The 22,236-nt window shown below is 31.8% G+C and overlaps 4 protein-coding genes across 6 annotated transcripts; 2 read left to right on the top strand and 2 right to left on the bottom strand.

Annotated features, from left to right (window-relative positions):
- Nucleotides 1-1,207: 1,207 nt before the first annotated feature.
- On the top strand, nt 1,208-3,182 carry LOC123206837 (dof zinc finger protein DOF2.1-like). 2 transcript variants are annotated; one of them, XM_044624095.1, is made up of 2 exons: nt 1,208-1,567; nt 1,991-3,182. In XM_044624095.1, the coding sequence occupies exons 1-2, from the start codon at nt 1,541-1,543 to the stop codon at nt 2,882-2,884; spliced, it is 921 nt and encodes a 306-aa protein (XP_044480030.1). In that variant the 5' UTR covers nt 1,208-1,540; the 3' UTR covers nt 2,885-3,182. The 2 variants fall into 2 exon arrangements, with proteins under 2 accessions (XP_044480030.1, XP_044480029.1); XM_044624094.1 differs by having other exon boundaries at nt 1,208-1,576.
- A 2,694-nt stretch (nt 3,183-5,876) lies between these two features.
- On the bottom strand, nt 5,877-7,367 carry LOC123206839 (40S ribosomal protein S23). Its single transcript, XM_044624097.1, has 4 exons — nt 7,223-7,367; nt 6,546-6,701; nt 6,321-6,447; nt 5,877-6,218 (listed from the first exon to the last, which is right to left on the bottom strand). The coding sequence occupies exons 1-4, from the start codon at nt 7,225-7,227 to the stop codon at nt 6,078-6,080; spliced, it is 429 nt and encodes a 142-aa protein (XP_044480032.1). The 5' UTR covers nt 7,228-7,367; the 3' UTR covers nt 5,877-6,077.
- A 1,502-nt stretch (nt 7,368-8,869) lies between these two features.
- Nucleotides 8,870-13,955, bottom strand: LOC123206833 (interactor of constitutive active ROPs 3-like). 2 transcript variants are annotated; one of them, XM_044624090.1, is made up of 3 exons: nt 13,667-13,955; nt 11,522-11,693; nt 8,870-10,834 (listed from the first exon to the last, which is right to left on the bottom strand). In XM_044624090.1, the coding sequence occupies exons 1-3, from the start codon at nt 13,864-13,866 to the stop codon at nt 9,167-9,169; spliced, it is 2,040 nt and encodes a 679-aa protein (XP_044480025.1). In that variant the 5' UTR covers nt 13,867-13,955; the 3' UTR covers nt 8,870-9,166. The 2 variants fall into 2 exon arrangements, with proteins under 2 accessions (XP_044480025.1, XP_044480026.1); XM_044624091.1 differs by lacking the exon at nt 13,667-13,955 and adding an exon at nt 12,834-13,639.
- Nucleotides 13,956-20,014: 6,059 nt separating this feature from the next.
- On the top strand, nt 20,015-22,207 carry LOC123206838 (tetraspanin-3-like). Its single transcript, XM_044624096.1, has 2 exons — nt 20,015-20,642; nt 21,725-22,207. Exons 1-2 carry the CDS (start codon nt 20,130-20,132, stop codon nt 22,067-22,069), a joined length of 858 nt encoding a protein of 285 aa, XP_044480031.1. The 5' UTR covers nt 20,015-20,129; the 3' UTR covers nt 22,070-22,207.
- Nucleotides 22,208-22,236: the final 29 nt, after the last annotated feature.

Genomic DNA, 22,236 nt, shown 5'->3' with positions numbered 1-22,236 from the left:
TTTATTTATATAATATTATATAATATATATTTGATATGATATAATATTGTAAATTTAATTCTATATTTCACCGTTCAAACTAAGGCTTAGAAGACATGAAACACTAAAAGACAAACAAATTGATGCCCGACCTTGATGAGCACCATGATGTGACCATTTAGATACCCTACCCACATGGCTGATTATATTTCTTTTCTCTTTATGAAATACAAATTATCAATCCATTTCCATACAAATTAAAATGGCTTGTCCATCGGTCCTTTATTTATTTGGCAAAAAAATAAGAGGGTCTAAATAATGAATGCTCTGTTGGATTAAACCAAACATCCAAAAATTGTTCTGATTGAACATCAAAATTTATCAAAAGAAGTTTGGTGATATTAACAAGTGAGAAAAAAAAATGTTCTCAAATGGACCACAGACGGTGTGGGAGATGTGTGACACAAAGAATAGCATTAAAGCAAAATCCAGGGTGGGTTGATTCATACTATAATACATTTTATTTAGGAAAAATACCATAAATTATCTTCCTGTTTTTTAAAGACCTTCAAATTTTGAACAACTTCTTTCATATTTTTATAAAAAAGTCCTTCAAATTTTGAAAATTGTGTCACGATGCTCCTTTATCTTATGTTTTATACAGTATGTTGACGAGCTTTTTTGTCCTCAACTGCAAACATTATGTTATCTGTGTGATATAAAATTAAAAGTGTATAATTATATATATATATATATATATATATATAAAATAATTTATTCATACAAATTAAAATGATAATATTTAATTGAGTAATTTTTAAATAAGAGAAAAAATATATAATTATATTCTTAATTATAAACTATTATTTCAATTTATATAAATAAATTTTATATATATATAATAAAATTATTTATATTTATTTTAAATATATAAATAAATACATATTTATATATATTATCATATAATTAAGTTAATTTAAATTAAAAATAAAATAATATTTAATTATAATATATATATATATATTAATTTATATATTCAAAATTAGTATATATATAAAATTTTATAAGTAAAATAAATTTCGTACATAATTTTTTCCATATTCGTGGAACACAAGGGAGAAGGTAGGGACCACAAAGGCGAGGGCCAAACATAGTTGCTTCCAGGCGATAAAGGGACCCACAATAGAGGGGATAAGCTACGGAGGTGGCTAAGTAAGCCAAACATGAATCCGTTTCGTTTAGTTGCAGAAATAAGAGAGAGAAGAACTGGAATTTTCTGAGGAGAAAATATCCTCGATCTACTCGTACGAAATCTCATCGTTAACCACTCCTTTACTCTCTTCTCTTTCTATGCAAGCATATTCTCACCTCCTCCCCTTGCCTTTATATATATATTTACAGCTCTCCCCTTATTTTCTTGACTTTCCTTTGCATGAATCTTCAATCAATATTTCTCTTCTAGCTTACTCGTTCTTTTTCTTTTATCTATCTCTCTCTCTATCAGTTTATATCAGCGCAAAATTCTGAGTTTGAAGAGTGTGTGATTTGTATTGTTGCATGGATGGATGCCTCAAATGGACAACACCAAGTAGGAAATATATGAGATTACTAGTTTTCATTTCTTTGTTAACAACTTTACCTTTTGTTTTTTCTTCTTCTTCCTTTTTTCCTTTTTATAGTTCTTTTTAACTTACTTGGTGCTTTGGGATTCTGGGTTTAATTGGGAAAGATGTGTTATTTTGTTATAATGGAGTTATTATTGTTACTTACTTTGGCGTCTATAAAGGGAGAACAAATTTTTGACAAAGAAAAAGAAAATTTTGAGATTTGTGTTGAAATTTTCGTTTGTGATTTCAAGTCTAACATCAGCGTAAAAATTGAAAACGAATTTCAAGTCTACTAGCTTGTTTTGGTTTGTTTTTTGTGTATGTATAAAATAAACCACTAAATGAGATTAATTTATGGCATTTCTTTGATCTAATGCAAGTTGAATTGTTATTGATTCATTCAGGAAATGGCCTCTCATTCACTGGAGAACATGTTGGCTTGTTCAAAAGCACAACAAGAAAGGAAGCCAAGGCCTCAACCGGAGCAAGCTCTAAAATGTCCAAGGTGTGATTCAACCAACACAAAATTTTGCTACTACAACAACTACAGCCTCACTCAACCCAGATACTTCTGCAAATCTTGCAGAAGGTACTGGACCAAAGGCGGCACTCTGAGGAATGTTCCAGTGGGTGGAGGCTGCAGGAAGAACAAACGATCATCATCATCATCATCATCAAAGAGATCCCAAGAACAATCTATCACTTCTCCCATCACCAACCCTCTCACCAATCTCAGTTATGACTCAAACGACCTCACTCTTGCATTTGCTCGCCTCCAAAAACAAGCCAGTGGGCAATTAGGGTTTGATGAGCCTGATTTTTCTATTTTGGGCAATCCCACAAACACCCATTGCACTGATACCATTCTTGGAAACCCTAATATTAACAACTCTTGTGCTTCATCTCCAGCCTTCCTTGATGCTCTCAGGAGTGGATTTCTCGAAACCCAGAACAATTATCAGAATCTGTATTACGGGTTTGGGAATGGCCAAAGTATGGGAGATGTAGATAACAATAATGTTGGTGGTGTTGGCTTCAGCGGGGAAATGTTGCTGCCATATCCAGAAATGGCAAGTACTAATGCAACAACAACAGCTGTGACAGTCACAACAATGAAACAAGAGCCTTGCTATAACAGAGAAAGTGAAAATTCTAGGGTTCTGTGGGGATTTCCATGGCAGCAGCTTAATGCAGATCATCATCATGGGAACATGGGTGGTGAAATTGATTTAGCAAAAGAAAGCTGGAATGGACTCAATTCAACTTGGCATGGACTGGTTAATAGCCCTTTAATGTGAAAACAAACAAGGCATAGAAATTCTTGTTTTATCAGATCTCCACTTCATTTTCATTTCCCATTTGTTTTTTAATTAAATTTTTTTGTTTTCTAGTATAAACTATAGGCTCTATAGGAGATATGAGATTTGCTAGGCAAAGAAGTGAAGTGATATAACATGAAATGTACTATCTTTGAGAAAAGAGTGAATGAGTGAGAGTGATGTTTCATGGTTTATGCATTCTGAACTCTCTGAAATTCTCAAACTGTTGTTGGATTTGTTTGCAGTGAAATTTGGAATTTTCTTTTGGTGTTTTCAATATATTCTACATGATTGCTTCTTATTTTGATGTTGATTCTTAGGATTAATAATAATCATATGATAATGGGTTCGTTGGGATTTCCTTCTATACAAGTATTGGAAATTCTGTGTGGCATGAGCACCAATTTCGGGATGGACTTTTGCCTCTCTCCTCTCACCAAATCCAAGTTAAAAAATTTGGGCATGACTAATTGTTCAGTAATCACCCAAGCAATGGTTTGGATGGTAAATAGGTGAGCTTTCAAGATGGGAAGTTTGGATTCAAGTCTTTCTAAGTGGCATATCAAAATAATATTTTTAATTTATTTAATTTAGTGATTATGGAATCGGTTACTAGATTTAAACTTTAACTTATTCGGTTTGTTAAGTTTTAAAGAAACGATTCGATTCGGATGAAATTTCTTGTTAAATATAAATTGTTCTGTAATCAATTTAAATATTATTCTAGCCTTCCAAGAAAACGATCAATATTAAATTTTGCTTTTTGATAAATTTATTGAAACATCACTACCTTTTTTAGGTTTATATAAATGTTTAAAAAATAAAGGTGAACTTGAGTTAACTTAAATTTTAATAAGGGTCAATTAGTGCTCCATTGGAATCTAAAATGACTAGCTTCAAACCAAGCTAAAGAAGAAGAAGAAGAAGAATCAGTAGAGAAGGAGTATTGGAGATAAAGAAAAGTCATTGTCAATGAGACAATCTCTGATGCCAACGTTGATCTCAAGATAGGTTTAAATTTGATAAATTGAAATTACTTCAATTCGAATTCGACTTACTTCATTCAAATAGTGAGTCAAACTCAAACTAAATCAATTCGAATCTAACATTTTCTAAAAGATTGGTATATAATTAGACAAAATCTTTGATGAAAATTTCCAAAGTTAATATAAAATTGTTAAGTCATAAGATTCCACATTCTTAATTGAAAAGTGGGGCTCGTAAAATCTTCTTTTAGCATTTGAATATGATAAATAGCTGTAAATTTTGAATTTCACGTTGAGAGAACAGAATAGATTTGTCAATCAAATGATCAATTTGAAATTTTCAATTCTTAATTGTTTCGAGATATTGTATAAGGCAGTGATGAGAAGCTTGACAAATAGAGTCAGAAGCTTTTCTACTTAAAAGGACAAATTTACCCTTGAAAAGGTGGGCCAACAGGTTGGTAAATCAAAATCCAACTTAAGCATAGTGTTGGACCCGAACCACACTGACTCAGGCTCGGTTTAATTCGACTCAACTAGAATTCTTATAATTCAAATTTGAATCAAGTTTGAGTTAGGAAATTCAACTGGTTTGAAAACTAACATAATTCGAATTAAAGAGAATTCAACTAGGTTTGACTTACAAGCCAGGTAAATAGTTTGATTTAGTTCGAACTTGACTCGTGATTCGATTTGAATTACGTTAAGTAATTGTTGAATGACGTTGTTTGGTCAATGAATTACTAATTCGAACCATAAATCTGAACCATATATTCGAATCATAGATTTAAACTATAAATTCAAATCAAACTCGAATTGAATCATTTTTATTCAAATTGAACTCGAACCACCTTTAATGTTGACTCAACTAATTCAAACCGAATTATTTTTCAATTAAACTAAATTCGAATAAAAAAGTGTTTAAATTCAACTCGGTTTATATCCACCCCTAAAAAGACACTTCTCAAAAACATTTTTGTTATCAATTTCAAGTTTGAGAAGTGACTACTGCTCCCATCTAATATGATTAATAATCCTTATTTTTATTTTATATAAATTTAACCTTAATAAAATTAATAGAACAAATTTTATATCTGTACCCTCTATTGTATTTTATATTTTTGTTTTAATTATTACACAATCTAACTCTAATTTTTGATAATTTTTGAAATATTTTCTTTTATTTAAATATTCATTTTATCTAAATTATAAGGTAATTGTGATATAATCTTAGTGAAATAATAAAACGATGTGTACATATTTTTTAGTATATAATTAGGTATACAGATAACGTGTTATCATATAATTAAATTATTTTAAATTAAAAATAAATAAAACTCAATCAAATGATGACATATCATCTATGTATCCGATTGTATATTAAAAAAGCGTATACAAAGCATTACTAACATCATATTAAACTTAATTGACCATATTAGATTACACTGTATAAAATTGAACTGTACTGACAGCAATACATTACAATTTACAGTATTGAAAACAAATGCCACCAACCATATCTGCAATTTAGTCATTTGGGGGTCAAAACGGTAGCTCCAATACTAAGCAACAAAAACAAAATAAGACCCCGGGGTAAGCTTTTGCTCCAATACTAAGCAACAAAAACAAAATAAGACACTAAGGGTTAGTTTGAATGCTTAAACGACAAGACCTCTTGTGAAAACCCAAAATTCGACTAACATGATCTCTCTTACATGTGAAGAAGTTGTACTGTTTAATTTTGGATTGAATAATAAAGTGCTACAATAAAATGAAACCCTAAATTATTCGGTGCAGTGTTTATGAGTCCAGTCACTATATGTCAAGATTTATCTGTCTTATAAAGTCAAGTTGGGTTCTCCGATCATTAAAAAAAAATTTCATCTCGAATAGGAGAACAACTTCGCCTGGAGACTTACCTATCCGATGAAGTCAGATCGGGTTTCCCAGTCATCAAAAGAAAAAAAAGAAAAAGAAAATAAAGATTTTTCATCTCAAACAGGAGAAACATAAATCTTCATTAAACAAAATTCTCTAATACCAAAAATCATCTTTCAAGAAGCCACTCACATAAACGAAAAGATCAAATTCGAAAATATTCACTTTAAGGCAGTACATATAAAATGTAAAAGGGAAAAATTGATAGGGATTTGGGGAAATAAACTACTCAAATTTGACGTGAATGTTCATGACCTTGGTTTCTCCTTCTTCTCTTTGAAGAGGGCTAGAAGAGACACACCTGAAACTTTTACAACCTTAAATCTGACCCCAGGAATATCTCCAACAGCATGCCCCTTACGACCGAATCCTGCAATTAGCACTTCGTCCTGGATACCAACCATACAAGAAACATCATAATGTGGCTTAAGAAATCGACTTGCTTTCAACTTTCGAACCCAAAGTTACATTAAATCCCAAACAATTCTTACATTTTCTTCAATGTAGTTCAAACAACCATCATTTGGAACAAAAGCTGCAATCTTCTTTCCATTCTTAATTAGCTGGACTCTTGCACATTTTCTAATAGCAGAATTTGGTTGTTTTGCTTCAATACCACTGCAATACTCAGCCAGCCAAAGTACTGTCACCGATTATGTAAAAAAACTATAACTTTAAAGCATGATATACTACGTGACCAAGAGATTTCACCCTACATTTTCTCAAGAACAATGCCTTTGGCGTGAGAGGAGCCAGCAAATGGCTTCTTCCACTCATTGCCGAGGTTGGACTTTTTATATGCCTTATCAGCCCACCTTTGGTTTCTCCGGTGGGTCTTCAACTTGCGACCAGCTCCCATTCCGCGTGTCTTCCTGCAAACAGTTTATCCATCCAATATGAAAAATGAATGCCAAATTTCCCTATATGACACACTTAGTTTTCTTTTTCTTTTGTTTATTCAAACACAGGAATTAATCAAATCCAAAATGAATCATCTTCCCTTATATAACACACATGAACATCTTGAACACTGCCTTCAACCCCTAATGACCAAACCTAAACAAGTCTTTTCCCTAATTCTGACTTTTGATATGCATTAAAAAATAGATAAAATTAAAAGTACAAAGCGGCCTCAGAGATATTGTTGGATAAGAATCATCAAATGGAGTTAAGAGCACCCCATCAAGTGTAGCAAATATTAACCCGCCATAGTAATTTGATGTTTTCATTCATACACACTCATCAAACAAGTCTAGTATCAAAATATAAAAATATGTTAGATGTTACAATAAACACAAAATTCACAGGCTCTCTATTTTCCATAAACAGACATATAAGGAAAATAAACAATTGTTCCCGCAAAGTTGAAAACGGGTTAAGCAAAAATCCTTACCCCATGGTTGCTGTATGATGAAGCCTATGCGACTCTGACGAAAAAGCTTGAAAGGTTGAGCCGTTGAGAGCTGCAGTAAGAAAATACTACTAAAGCCGCGATCACCATGTCAAAAACCCTAATTTTTGGATTTATTAAAAAGCCGACAAGTTCCTTAGGCCTCTTGTTCAGTCGTTTGCAGAGCGCCCCTTACATTTCGTAGTCGTTGTTTGTTTGGGCCTGTTGCAGCCCACCATGAATGAGACCTGTTTGTTCTTTTGACGGAGTTAATATTTAGAAACTTTTGTGCAAAATAACTGTGTCCCACCAAGATTTGATGAAAAACATTCTAACCCCTTCAGTTTCAAAAAACCAAAAATTTAACCGTCTTTTGCTTTCATTATTGAGTTCTGTTTGGTTTTCTCATAAATGATTATTTTTTTAATTAAAATTACAAAACTATTATCAATACTTAATAAAAATATCAAATTATTAATATATTTTTATTAATTTAAAATTTTATTATTTAAACTCTTAAAAATATGAAGACTCTAATTAAGTTTAAAATGTTAGATTTTGTTAGGTTTTTGAGAGTATAACTATTACTTTTTGAAATTATTGAGGGACATTAAAATTTTAAAATTTTTAAAAGCACCTCAAACATTTTTCAAATTATCAAAAACCCTCATAAAAATTTTTAACAACTCTAATATATTAAGAAAATGACAATTTACCCCAAATATATGTCAGTATGAAAAGGAAGAATAAGTAAAATAATACATACAAAATGACTTTTCTACTCGTTTAATTAACAGAATTCACTAATGAAAGTATAAAATGGATGAAAATTTAATTTTTTTTAACTTAAAATTGGTGGGATTTTGTCATTTCAACAAACCCTGCCTGGGAAATGTCTTTTGGCCAGATTTATAATTAAAAAAATTCTCTTAGGATAAATACCATGTGTCACTTGATAAGTTTTTGCAAGTTATAAAGGCTCCAAATCAATAATGAATTCATGAGCTTGAGTGGGTCTAAATGAGGCCATTGCCTAAAACACTTTTACGAATTTGTTTACGAGGAGAAGTATATACATAAATAATATGTATAAATAATAATATATTATCATACGATTAAATAAAATAAAATTAAAAATAAATAATACATAATTATATAATAATATGTCATTATTTATATATAAAATTATACATATTATTTGTACATATAGTTTTATTGTTATTTTATATGTATTTATGATGAAATTTTTAACTTATTTATTATTATGTCAATTAAAAGACTCTCAACTAATAAACTAGAAGTAATGTTATATGCACAAATAATGACATGTCATCATATAATTTAATAGTTAAAAATTAAAAAAAAAATACTCAATTGTATAATAATGTATCATTATTTATATATAAAATTGTATACATAGTTTCATGGCTTGTTAAATATACGGTAGAGAGATGTACAAGGCCCCTTTGTCTTGCTCTAAAATGTAAACATAATATTCAACCCGTATTCATATTAGCTTGCATTTCGGTATAATTAAAATTAATTATTTCTGAGGAATATCCATCTTATTTCTGCACTGAAGTACAGTTTTAATCCCCCATTAGATGCTGTGATTTCTGAAAACATACATATGTTCTACAATCCCAAGCATGTGAAACTCCAGTTCTTGCATATTAATACATTATGCACTACTACAGTAGAAAACATCCATGACTAGGCCAAGAAATAAGTACAATAAGCTAAGTACTGTTACAAGATTACTAATAAGGATATTTGCAGAGTGCCCATTTTCACTTCATCACAAAATAAATTAGCTGTTTGGGTGGATTGAAGTATCTGTCAAAAGTAGCAAATATGGACCATTTAGATAGGATTGGTGAAAGAAAACTTGAGGGTAATGCAACACTACAAGAAAGTAGGGAACATGTTCTACATGCTGTGTTGTTTCTATTTCTGTGGTTTCTTCCACAGCACTCCGATTTTCTTAAGCATGTTTCCATTCTTCTTCTTCAGCAGATCATCATCAATATATTCAGACAACGGTGGGCTTATTTTTCCAGTGACATGGTTATAGTTGCTGTCAAATGAGCCAAATGTCCCATTGTTTGCTCCTGAGAGCAGAGCAGCAGCTGCCTCTGCAGCCTTCCTCCATTGATCAGACTGCACTTTTAGCCTTCTCAACTCTGCCTCCGCTTCAGAATTTGCTGCCTGTGCTGCCTCAAGCTCCTCAGTTACTCTTGCAGTCCTCCTGTTACTCTTATCTGCCTCCTCCATCGCAAGCCCAAGCTTCGTGAGAGCCTCTTCCTCTGCAGCCCTAGCTGCAGCTACTTCAGAATCCACCTCAGTATTCACTTTATGCATGTCCGTTTCCCATTTGCTAATTTCCAGCTTCAGCATCTCATTCTCCTCAGAAAAATTCTGTAGTTGTGTCTCCTTATCCATTAAATTTGCCTTCAAATCTAACACAGCTTTCTTAAGTTTCGTAAAGTCATTGTCCAGTTCAGATTCTCCTTGGCCCGATATGGTTTTCTTGAGTTTCATACGTAGGTCCTCATTCTCCTCGGAAATTCCCTGCAATTCAGTTTCCTTATCTATTTGGTTTGCTTTCAACTCTTCAATGTCAGATTTTGTTTTATTCAGCCCGGCTTCCAGTTCAGCCATTCTTAGGCCTATCCCAGATTTTATCTGCTCCACCAGCTCATAAGCACTTTTTATCTGCACTGTGCTCTGGATTTGTTCTTCAAGGAAGTTGGACTCACTAATTTCTAGAGCACACCATAACCGTTCAACCTCTGACTTCAAAGTATGAATCTCATCTTCAAGATGCTTTGATTCCAGGGTCTTTCGGTTTTCTTCTATTTCTTGTTTTGGATCATGAACACCCACAAAATTTTGAGAAGGGTTTCTACCAGCATTATTCTGGTCTGCTTCAAGTTTGCTAACAAGCCCTTCTAACAAGTTTACTCGTGCTCTTGACTGGTCTAATTCTGAAGCAATGGAGTTGTATGCTTCAATGGCTTTCATACCATCTGACCTGAGAGCCTCTACCGTTGATTTAGCAGTTCCAAGTTGCACCAGAGTTTCACTGGCCAATTGTTCAGCCTGAATTTCTGACTCTTTGCCGTCCCTTAGCTGGTTTTTCATGTTCTCCACGAGGGAAAGAGTTTCTATCAGATTTCCTTTCAAGCTTTGAAGCTCCACATGTGCAGATTCTGAGTGTTTGGTCTGTGCATCCTCAGATTCAGCTACCATTTCAAGCTGAGCCTTAAGATGTTGAATCTCATTCAAGACAGATGTCAAGGCATCTGAGTCGATCAAGTGCTGCTTCTGCACACCCTCAAGCTCAGACTGCCATGATTGATCCTGCTCTTGTGATATCTTCTGAAGCTCACTAAGGCGAGCTCCCTCAGATGCAGATAGCTCTAGAAGCTGCTTCTGGAATTCATCTAGCTTTGAAGACACAGCCAACAATTGCCTCTTGGAATCCTCTGCATCTTGCTGTGCTTGATTCTTGCAAGACTCGGATGAACTCAACTGATCCTTTGCCTTCTTCAAATCCTCCTGAAGTTGAGAAATCTGAGATTCCAATTCAGATATTCTGCTTGGTCGCTTCCTCTGGAGCCAAAAAAAAAAAAAAAAAATGAAGAACGCTTAGAATTATTCGGCAAATTCCATAACCAGCTTAATAATATAATATAACCAGCAATGCAAACATATCAACCTCAAAGTCTAAAACAGCGACATTGAAGTTCATTTCAGGTGAGAAAAAAGTTAAAAAAAAAATGACAGCTTAGATCTTACTTCAGCAACGCTAAATATAATTCATAATCTAAGGAAGACAGTACAGCCAAATCCCATCAATCAAATCACATAACATGAGAAACATATGGGAAAAGAACAAAATGTCTAGATGGCCTAAAAATATTCTAAATCTGCATAAAACAACTGGGAAAGATCACTATCGGATGAAGAAATAAACCATTTCATTTTCTTAACCACTTTCAACTACGAGAAGTAAACATTTCACCTACTATAATGAAGAAAATTGACTTCTCAGTCTTTAAAAGAAAATGAATGCAACAAATTTATCTCTGTTAAAACTTTCAATGGGAGACTAGATCTAGGAACTGAAAATGTCATTGTTGACCTAAATTTTTGCCCAAGAAAGCAACATTGAGTGACACCTCTAAAATGCAAAATTCTTGATGTTTGGGCTAAAATACTATTACAAACCGATGTGAAGATTCAGCAATGTTTCCAGATTATGTAACAATCGCCGCGTGTTAATTTCATAACATATACCTCAGTCACTGGGCTTCTAGGTGTCCTGCGTTCAACAACCTTCGGGCTTCTCTCTTTTGCCGTCCTACAAGTTTGATTTGATGAAGATGCAGACTTAGACTCTAATGCACTTGTATTCAGTTTCTGAGCAGCTTGAGAAGAGACCTTCAGTGGGACTCCTGAAGAGCCACTTCTACAATCAAAATCATGTGAAAATAATCAGAAAATACAAAAAGATAACAGGACTCACATAAACAAGTCACATACCATTCATTTATGAATGATGGAATCAGCTAAGAGTCTACTTTTGGCATGAAATTGGTACATAAATTATACTTTTCTCGAAAACAGAGGAAGCCTGTTCATCTAGTCACCATAACATGTTATGATCCTAATATTCCACAATCAAAACTATGTGTCTTTGAGTGTCAAATTGAGTACCAATGATCATGTATCAATCATATAGTGACATATCATCTGTGGTATCCAATTTGATATTCATTTTAAGTGTACATAGTATTGCTTTTCCATTATTCCCATGAAAATCGATTTTCTATCATATAGTTTATGATAGCCATTTGTGGCATAAAAGTCATGCAATTGAGTCTAAACTACAAAATGGATTTTAGTCAATCAATACAGATCCCAAAAAGATAGTGAAAGAAAGAAGGACCAAAGTTCAGGTAAAACAAAAGCATTACAATTGCCAACAGCAACAAGAAAACTCAAATGACAACTTTAGATCCCAACAAAGTTCAAATCTGAGAATGTTTCAACAAAATAAGTTGATTATACATCATTATAAAAAAATAAATTAGCCATCATAAAAACAGACAAAAATTTAATTAGTTTTGTCATTGTACACAGCCCTTCATGCTACCATAACTCCATCTGCAAGTTCCACCAAGGGTTGCCCTGAAAACCCTCTAGTTAATGCAAGAGATAGGGCTATATCTTAATCTTTATTTTCATGCTGAAAGAAGAAAAAAATATTGCAGTTCATGACCCTTTAAACCGAGTATGCTAGTGGTAGCTTGATGAAAGTTGGTTAAATTATGAATTCACCACTCAGTAATAGACGGATAATTCCAGAGAAATGAGAGAAAAATAAATCAGTTATTGAGAATTGAAGAGTGAAAAAGAACAAGTATCAAGGAGAGGCTCAAGCAATTAAAACATAAACACATAAAAACAACAGTCATCAATTTCCAGCAGAGAACTTCACTGTACACCTTGCACATTCATGGAACCAAATTTACAATATATGGTAAGATAAGATAACAATTCACTACTTGCCTCAGTCTACATAACAACAAAGAAGCTCAGGGGTTACCTTGTTTTGGGAGTCTGCATAATGTGAGTGAGAAACCTTCTGAGCAGAAAGTGAATATAAAGAAACTTATCTTTAGCTACAACTCATAAGAGATTTGAAAATATCAGAAGCTTAGACAACAGAATCCAATGCAGATGAACACGAACAAATTAAATAGCTTCGTGAAGAACAACTACTCTTATCATCACAATGCCTAAAGCCATAAAAGCAAAAGATTCATTAACCAAAATGAAAGTGACCCAAACAAAAGTAAATAAAAGTAATAATCAAGAAGAGCAAAAAGAGAAATCTGAAAGAAATGGTCAACAACCAATTTCTTGAACCAGAGAGTAAAAGCATATCACGGTTATATCATGTTCGTGACTCGTAATACTGGGTTCCATGGGGACCTCCATAAAGTCACGAAATCAACATAAATGCCCCAGCTAGAAACAGGACAAAAAGGCAAACTTAGGCTCCTAAGAGGGCATTATTATAATTTAGGATGACAAGCTTCCTCCTCCATTGTTGCCGAGAAATGAGGGCAGTAAATAGTGTTAATATAATGTTGTGGGGCTATCAAACTTAAAGTCATGGACGCAAAAGAATTATGAAAAAAACTAAAACCTGTTTATTTTGTCCACAGAAAAGTAGCAGAGAACATCAGGAATCTGTTTGTTTCCGTCGAAAATAGATTTCCGAGAAACTTTCAGTAAAAGGAAGACTGAACTTCAGAACTTCCGTAAACCCCCGAACAGGATTTAAAGAAAGCAGAAAGCTGGAGTATGTGTGAAGAAGAAATTGTAGCTTAAATATTTAACAAAGATAAGATATCACTACGTTGTACAACCAACCTTTTAGATGTTCCTTTTTTTTCCCGCAATTCTATGTAAAAGACAGAGATTTTTGAAGCTTCGTCACCTCTAAAGCTCCGAAGACGGTAACCATTTTCCGTAGAACAGAGTTTAAGAGAAAAAAATTCAAAAAGAAGTATCATTACCATCAGCAAAAGAGATAAAACAAACGAAAGCCAAGAATGTACAGTGAACAACATTTTAAACAACAAAGACAAAAGGGAGTGGCATTAGGTAGAGTCTTTGTGAGAACGTGTAAGAACGAGTTTGGTGATGAGCATTATCAGATTCAGATTTTATTGGAAGAAGAAAGGATAAAAATACATACATATGTATGCACAGTTACCAAGAGTTCTATTTTTCAGTGCACACTCTATTTTCCTTTTCTTCTTCGTCACTTTAAACACATTAAAATGAACCTTGATAAATTCTTCTTTTTCTTCTTGTTTTTCTCTCTTTCTTCTTTCACCTATGCTTCATCGACACAATGCAAAGTTTGAACATATCTGAGCTACGCAACTTTACTAGAAATTGTCATGTTTAATGATTTCTCTTCACTTATCCAAAAACCAAAAAAAAAAAAAGATTTCTCTTTGGTTACTATTTGATTGTGGTTTGCTTTCTCGTGGTTGACTGTTGCGATTGAGATTACTATCAATTTCATTTCTTTGTGTCATGGTAACCAATAAGCTTCAATATTTGACCTATCTAATTGACATCGTCACATTGCTTAACACCACTGGTGCAATCTTTAAGACTAGAAAAATGAGGGTTTCACGCTTGTCTCACTCGAAGTTTCAAAACTCCAACATGACTTGATCACGACGATGAGCAAAAGGGATGAAGTGACTGTTGAGGAAAGAATTTGGGAGAGAAAGGGGGTGAAATTGGAGGCATCACAGGAAAAACTGATGGGTTGAAGTGATAGTCAGATGAAAGTGAGGGGACAAGAAAAATTATAACTTTTGGAAGTGAGGGACTTAGAAAGAGGGAAATTCATGGTTTTCCAGGGAAAATACCAGAAAATGACCCGAAAAAAAAAAAAAAAAAAAAAAAAAAGACGACACTTTGACATCAAAGTGCTCATCTTAATCGTGGGGATTGCAGAGTTATTGAAAGGGGTAACATGATCCCGGGACAATAATTAGGGATTATTGCAAAGTAAAGGGGTGAATCATGCTATCTATATTATCTATATTATATTATTTTATATTTATATCATATTATATTATAAAATATGCATCATTTATAATAAAATATATATATGATATCCTAAGTAGCACGGAAACGGAAACGTGGAAACGGCGAAACGCCGAAACGGAAACGTTGAAACGTCTTTATTAAAAAATATAGGAAACGGAAATATGGGGAAACGTGTAAATACGAAAAATATAAGGATTTTATTATAAATACAAAAAATTTATTAAAAATGTATAACCTTTAAAAATATACAAATATTTTTATATAATATAAGAACAATTTATTTTTATTATTTTTTTCCTTTTATCTAGTGTGCAAACTTTTTATCTTTTAAATCATTTAAAAGTGTGCATAAAAAAATGTTCAATGAAACTAACTTTTACTGCTGTAAGCCTCTAAATATGAACTAGTTGGACCTATATGAACTAAAGTCTCCATGTAAGGGAACTGATAATTTGAAGGATGAAACAAATAGTTGGAAGGAGGCAACAACTAGTGGAAAGAAGGACAAAATGAAGGAGGAGAGAAGAGTTTCGCCGGAGAGGAGAGGAGGTTCAGATGTTGGAACATTGAGAAGACAAAACCAGTGTGAGAGGTGTGGTTTGAAATGTTTACAGAAGTGGAAATGCAACGAATTTCTACAAAGAAAGGCGTTTCAGGTACTGAAAATGCATTTTGCATCTTTCTAAAATTTACAAAACAGCCCCGAAACGTTTCGTACCAGTTTCGGAGAGTTTCGGAAACGGAAACGTTTCGGAATCGACGAAACGCACGCCTTGGAGCGTTTCCGTGCTTCCTTGATGATATCTGTAGCCAGTTACCTAACAAGTAGCACAAAACATTAGTTGAACATATGCCTCTGGAAAATAATTCCAAGATTTGATTGTTTTTGGTTTTGGTTAGGTAACATTCAATCTAAAGCTGGAAAATTGAGATGTTGGAATTTGGACATATTGATTGGTATCCTAATATAGGAGCCTAGAGTCATAAATGGTGATATTGTTCAAAAATAATATAAGATAAGATATGGGCTGGCATTGATAGCAGTGAGTGACCCATGCACGTTGGTATATTTATATATTTCACATGCTACTTCATAAAATTTCTGAGCTACCTGATGCTCTAACTCTATGCTAAGAATCAACTACTTGTTTCACAAATCCCACCACATTAATTTCATTTTGGAATAATCAATATTAATAATAGAAACTCATAAATAATAGAAAGGTCAAAAGACTTATTCTCATCTGAGCTTTAGAAAATAAAGAGTAGATATTTATATTTTTAAAACTTAACAGGTAAAAGTTTGAAGATATATGGGAATAAGCCTTTTAGCCTAATCAAAAGTATAAGAATATATAGGAAACTAGTTTTAAAATTAAAGAAAAAATCAAGGCAAAAAAATGAAAAGACAATTGAACAACAATATAGGTTTATGGCATAAACAAGTATCAATGACCTCGACAATACTAATCACATTATCTCACTGATCATCCTATTAATAATAAGAGATATATGTTAAAAGTGTCATATTAGAATAATAGGAGATTGAAATGACTTATTTGAAGAGATCAGGAAAACAGTTGAAACCCACTAAAAGTTTCTCATCTCATTCTTTATAAATAAAAATACTTTATATTCACACTTTGAATCAATTTACAAATAAATGACATATCTAATCACTGATTGTATAACTAATTGTTGATTGTGTAGTTAGTCAGTTCTTCAATACGACTCTTGCACATTTAACTAAAGTGAACTTTAACCACATAGTAGTGTTTAATATTGATAGGTGTCAATAGGAGAGTAAATGAAATAAAACCTTTTATATGAATAAGAAGGTATATATGGGTAATTTAGTCTTTTTTGCTCAATTTTATTAGGTCAATTAACAAAGATTCTTACCAAATATGATTAGCAATAGGTTGATGTTGCTTTCAAAAGCAAGTGTTCAAATTTTGATCTAAGTATAACTTAGCTTTCATACCCTAAAAGGTTACGATAAAATTATGTGAATAGATTTTTTATATATAATTTATATATATAAATTATAAATTATTATATGATTAGATAATTTTAAATTAAAAATAAATTAATATTTAATCACATAATAATATATAATTTATATATTTACATTATATTAAAAAAATATAAACACGTAATATTAGTAAAAAAAGTTAACATAAAATTCTTAAATTCTCCCCATTAGTGTTGGTATGGGCTTTCTCAATCCTTCTCCTGGAGGCCTACTTTCTTGTTCCAGATGGCCACTTCATGGGAAGGCTATTAGTGGACCAATATTAGCCCCATGCAAATGACAACATCACATTCATAAGAGAAGATTGACGTGACAAGTGATGCCACGGCCTCATTTCGGTATGATTATCCATTATTCAAGGACAAGACAAGGAACTTAACATCCATGATTTTGAGATTTTATCTTGTCTAATATTTAAGATGATATTTAAGGGTAAAAAAGTCATTTTCTAATTACGAAACTTCGTTTTTTTAATTTCAGACTCTAATGCCCCCACCCATTTTATCTACAGCAACACGCTAGCTAGCGCCAAGAAAGACGCAATTTACATTTGGCCATGAATCAGACCGCCACGTACAATTTATCAAGGAGCAAGTTTCCATATGTTTTATTTATTTAATATTTTATACTTTATTTGCATATAAAAAAACAATTATAATAACAAAAATGTGAAAACCAATGCTTCAGCAGTCAGCACCGACAGATATTGGGTATGCAGAAAAAGGGCTATTCTTATCAAAATGGGCGGTTGGATTAGTTTCATTTCATATCATGAACAGTTATCTACAGTTGGAAGATCTTAACGCGTTATTGTAAGAATATCCTCCTATTTGAATTTACTTTTAAGATTTTTTTTATTGACTCTCATTATTTATACCAGAATTTAAATAATTTTTTTTGTATTTTAAGATACTGTTAATAAAAAAATATTATGGGTGTAAATAATATATATATAAAATTTTATGTAAAATAATAATATATAATTATATTTTTAAATATTTTTAAATTAAAAATATAATAATATCTAATTATATAATAATATAATATTATTTATATGTAAAATTATATATAATTTTATTATGATGATAATATTATATATTTAAAAAAAAATTCAATTATTATTTATGTCTCTATATATATTAAATAAAAAATAATATTATATATAATTTTAAAATTATTTAATTATATAGTATTAATTAATTAATTATAAATATTATTATTAAATAAATAAAATAATCAAATTTCTTTTGAGTCGTTTTGTTTCTAAATAAGCGGAGCGTGATGGTCCCACCAACATGCCCATTTTCAGTCGAGCTTACATAATTATTTAATACGAATATAGAAGGGCAAAACTTTTCCCGCCCAACATCTCATTAAAAATTTAAATACACGGTATTTTTATTAAAATTTATTATTAAAGTTAAAAATAGAAATATTTTTTAATAACAATATTTTTTAAAAATTATTATTTTTTAATTTAAAATTTTAATAATTTTTAATTTAAAATTTAAAAAATAATAATTTCTCTTAAAATTTTTGTTTTTCTTCCTCGATAATAATTTTATCGACTAATAACTTATCTTTCCATCCATCCTCTTCTTTAACCAATAATTGATGATTTTGGAGATGCCCAAAAAATTAAAGCACTCATTGAGAGACACTCAGACAAAGTGTTGTCGTTAAAGATTATGACAAAGATTAGTCTTCAAAAGGAGACACCAATCCTAAACATCTCTTAATCTTTGTCATTGTTGTGCTTCATGGATTGTTGTCATTGGGCTTCATGGGTCATTATTATCATGTTTTGTGTGTCGTCATCATCACACTTTGTGAGTTATCATCGTCACACTTCAATTCATTTGAAATATTCGATAATTTGTCAAAAAAAGGATGGATGGAAAGGTTAGTTGTCGATTAATAGATTTGTCATCAAATAAGAAAAATAAAAACCATAAAAAAAATTATCATTTTTTAATTTTAGATAGAAAAAATTATTAAATTTTAAACCTATAAAAGAAATATAATAAATTTTTAATTTTTTAAGATATTTTTAATAAATAATATTTTTATTTTTAATCAGAGTAATAAACTTTAATAAAAAATTAAAATTTTAAAAACTAATCACTTAAAATTTAGGATTTCGACAAACTTTGGGCGGGACAAAGACTTTTGGCCAAAATACAAATTTAAAGTTCACCACCGGACATCATTTCTTGGCACAAACGTTTCCATGTACGTCCTGACATTCAAATGTCTTCAGAATAATAATTGTTTCGATAAAATTAGCAGCTTCATAAATTTCTGTATCCACCAAAAAAATACAACATAAATATCTGTATCCATCAAAAAAATACAACCCAAACAACCGAAATTCCAACCTACAACTGACAAAAATTTTAGTATTTTCCTGTCAGGTTTCTTGTAAGAAAAATATAGTGTACATCTTTACCAAACAAAGAATTCAGTTATAATTTGAAAAAATTTTAAAAAAAATTGAACAAAATAAAAAGTAAATACTTTTACCTTGATTAATTTTGAAAAATTAAAATTTTTACCCTTAAATAGGTTCATATATACAAATTTATCGTATGTTTTATACATTAAATATTTATATCATAAAGATAATATAATATATAAACCCCTCTTACCTTTAACCTAGGGTAAAAAGAGGGTTGACATCTTGTCAATTTATTCTTTTATAAATATATAATTTAGTATTTGAATTTATTTTTAATTTTTTTGAATAAAGGACATTTATTATTACTCATTAAACCCTAAATTTAATTAAAAAATTTATCCATTAATAATTAATAATCTAAAATTTAAATTCATTCTTCATAAAATAAAAAAAAATATAAGATTATTATGTGATTAATAATAATCTTATATGAATTTTACATTTTTTGATCAAATATAATAATATTTTTAAAAGAGTTTAAATTTTGTGACATAAATATTCGGTGAAAAAAAAATTGCAAAAATTTGAATAACTTCTTAATTTTCATTGATCGTTTTCATTGGCTAGTTTTATGTGACGTATCTTAAATGCAAAACGGGTAAAGCCATCCCGTCGTTATAAATAGAAGTAGTACCAATTACCACCTGCCATCTTCCCGTGAGCAGCAAGTATATACATATAATATTCACTTCACAACAAACAGTCGAAGAAACTGAAAGCAGAAAAAGCTTTTATAGAATCCAGAAAGCTAAAAGATCCAAACAAACATGAGAGCCAGCAACCATTTGATTGGTTTACTCAACTTCTTAACCTTTCTGCTATCGTTACCCATCTTAGGGGGCGGAATATGGCTGAGCAGCCGCGCCAACACCACCGACTGTCTCAGGTTTCTACAGTGGCCGTTGATCATCATTGGCGTGGCCATCATGGTCGTTTCTTTGGCCGGTTTTGCTGGCGCCTGTTACCGCAACACCTTCCTCATGTGGCTTTATCTCTTTGTCATGTTCTTCATCATCGCAGCTCTTATTGGCTTTATAATCTTTGCTTATGCTGTCACTGATAAAGGGTCGGGTCGGGTCCTCCTGAACCGGAATTACTTAGATTATTATTTGGAGGATTATTCTGGGTGGCTTGAGAAACGAGTGGCCAGTGATAGCTACTGGGGGAAGATTAGTTCTTGTATTAGAGACTCTAAGGTTTGTAGCAAGATGGGGAGAACTGTTGGTGGAGCTCCTGAAACTGCTGATATGTTTTACTTGAGGAAGCTTAGCCCTGTTGAGGTATCAAAAGTTTCTTCTTTCTTGATTTTTATTTTGTTAAGTATTTTTGGTTCTTCATTTTGCAAGGTCAAAGATTGTGTAGATATGAAATGTTTGATTTATAATCCAAAAAATATAGATATTTTTTGGTAAAAATATTAGATACAAATTGAGGTGTTGTTTCTTAATCAGGCAATCTAAGGAAACAATAAACATAGTTTTTTTCCTTGTTAATGGAGGTTGGCGAATGGGTTGTCTTCTATGTATTGTATACCCTTTTGGCGTTTGTTCTTTTTAACTAACGAGATCAAAATAATTAAGAAAAAACGTTCTACTTTTTGTCCATTATGATTCCTTTTGGGTGGAATAGGCTTTTTCTTTTCTTTTCTTTTCTCTTTTGTCTGGTTTGCACCTTTGATTTGAATTTTGAACTAAAAAGGCATATGTATAGATAAAAGAAAGTTTTTTTTTTTCCCTGGGTTAAACCTAACTCGAGCGTCCCAATCACTGCAGATTAGACAAGAGTTAATTTTAAAATATCGATGAATTTAATCTTAAAATGTTTGGTTAGAGAGTGGAGGGGATTTGAATCTTTACTCTTTTATGTTTGAAATTTTATTTTTTTGTCATTCAAATTATTATTTGAAATCTTAAGTCCATATCCTATAATATCTTTTTACCACTCTTTTCCCTCTTATTTTCTCAGCTACCAAACACATTTGACCATAATATTCACCATGTTGTAGATGGTTACTTGTGGAGTGAGTAAGACAACTTAGACAAGGTACCAAAACTTTAGGCACCATACCTGCCCCCATGTTCAACTATTCTTCTATTATGTATATATATATATTTTTTGAGAGAGATCTAGTTCGTAGTTTCTTGCATATATAATAATTGACTAGATAGGATCTTTCTTAGTGATACATCAATCAACAGTAACCTTATCATCAACAATGTGCATTAAATTAAGATTTTAATTCTTATCCTCATAGTTTGATTCTCATGAGACCTCATTTAATATAAATCTTCAAAACCTACCAGAAATAATGCAAAAATTTGATGACAAATTGTAACAAACATTTCCTATATGGTGTATGCAGTCTGGCTGCTGCAAGCCCCCAACAGAGTGTGGCTATGTGTATGTGAATGAGACATTATGGAACCCTGGAGGAGGGTTGGTGGGGACAAATCCGGACTGCACTTTGTGGAGCAATGATCAAGAGCAGCTGTGCTATCAGTGCAACTCTTGCAAAGCCGGTGTGCTGGCCAGCCTCAAGAAGAGCTGGAGGAAGGTCTCGGTGATCAACATCGTTGTGATGATAATCCTAGTGATCTTTTATGTGATTGCCTATGCAGCTTTTAGGAACAATCGTCGGATTGATAACGAAGAACCCTTCGGCGAAGCCAGAATGACTAAGGCACAACCCAGTAGGATCCAGCTTTAACTAAGACATTGATTGTGTTACTTTGTCAAGGTTGTAGTTTTAAGGTTTTGGTATTGTATTAGGAGTGGGTTTGATTTAGACAAGGAGCTTGCATTTTTGGTTTAACATCTGAAATGTTGGCTGTAAATTATGTGTTCATTGTTTTTTTTTCTTTTTCCCTTTTTCAA

This window comes from Mangifera indica, unplaced genomic scaffold (genome assembly GCF_011075055.1).
Source record: "Mangifera indica cultivar Alphonso unplaced genomic scaffold, CATAS_Mindica_2.1 Un_0051, whole genome shotgun sequence".
Classification (NCBI taxonomy): Eukaryota; Viridiplantae; Streptophyta; class Magnoliopsida; order Sapindales; family Anacardiaceae; genus Mangifera; species Mangifera indica.
Note: the sequence above shows the minus strand (reverse complement) of the source record. Positions and strands in the feature narration are given on the sequence as shown.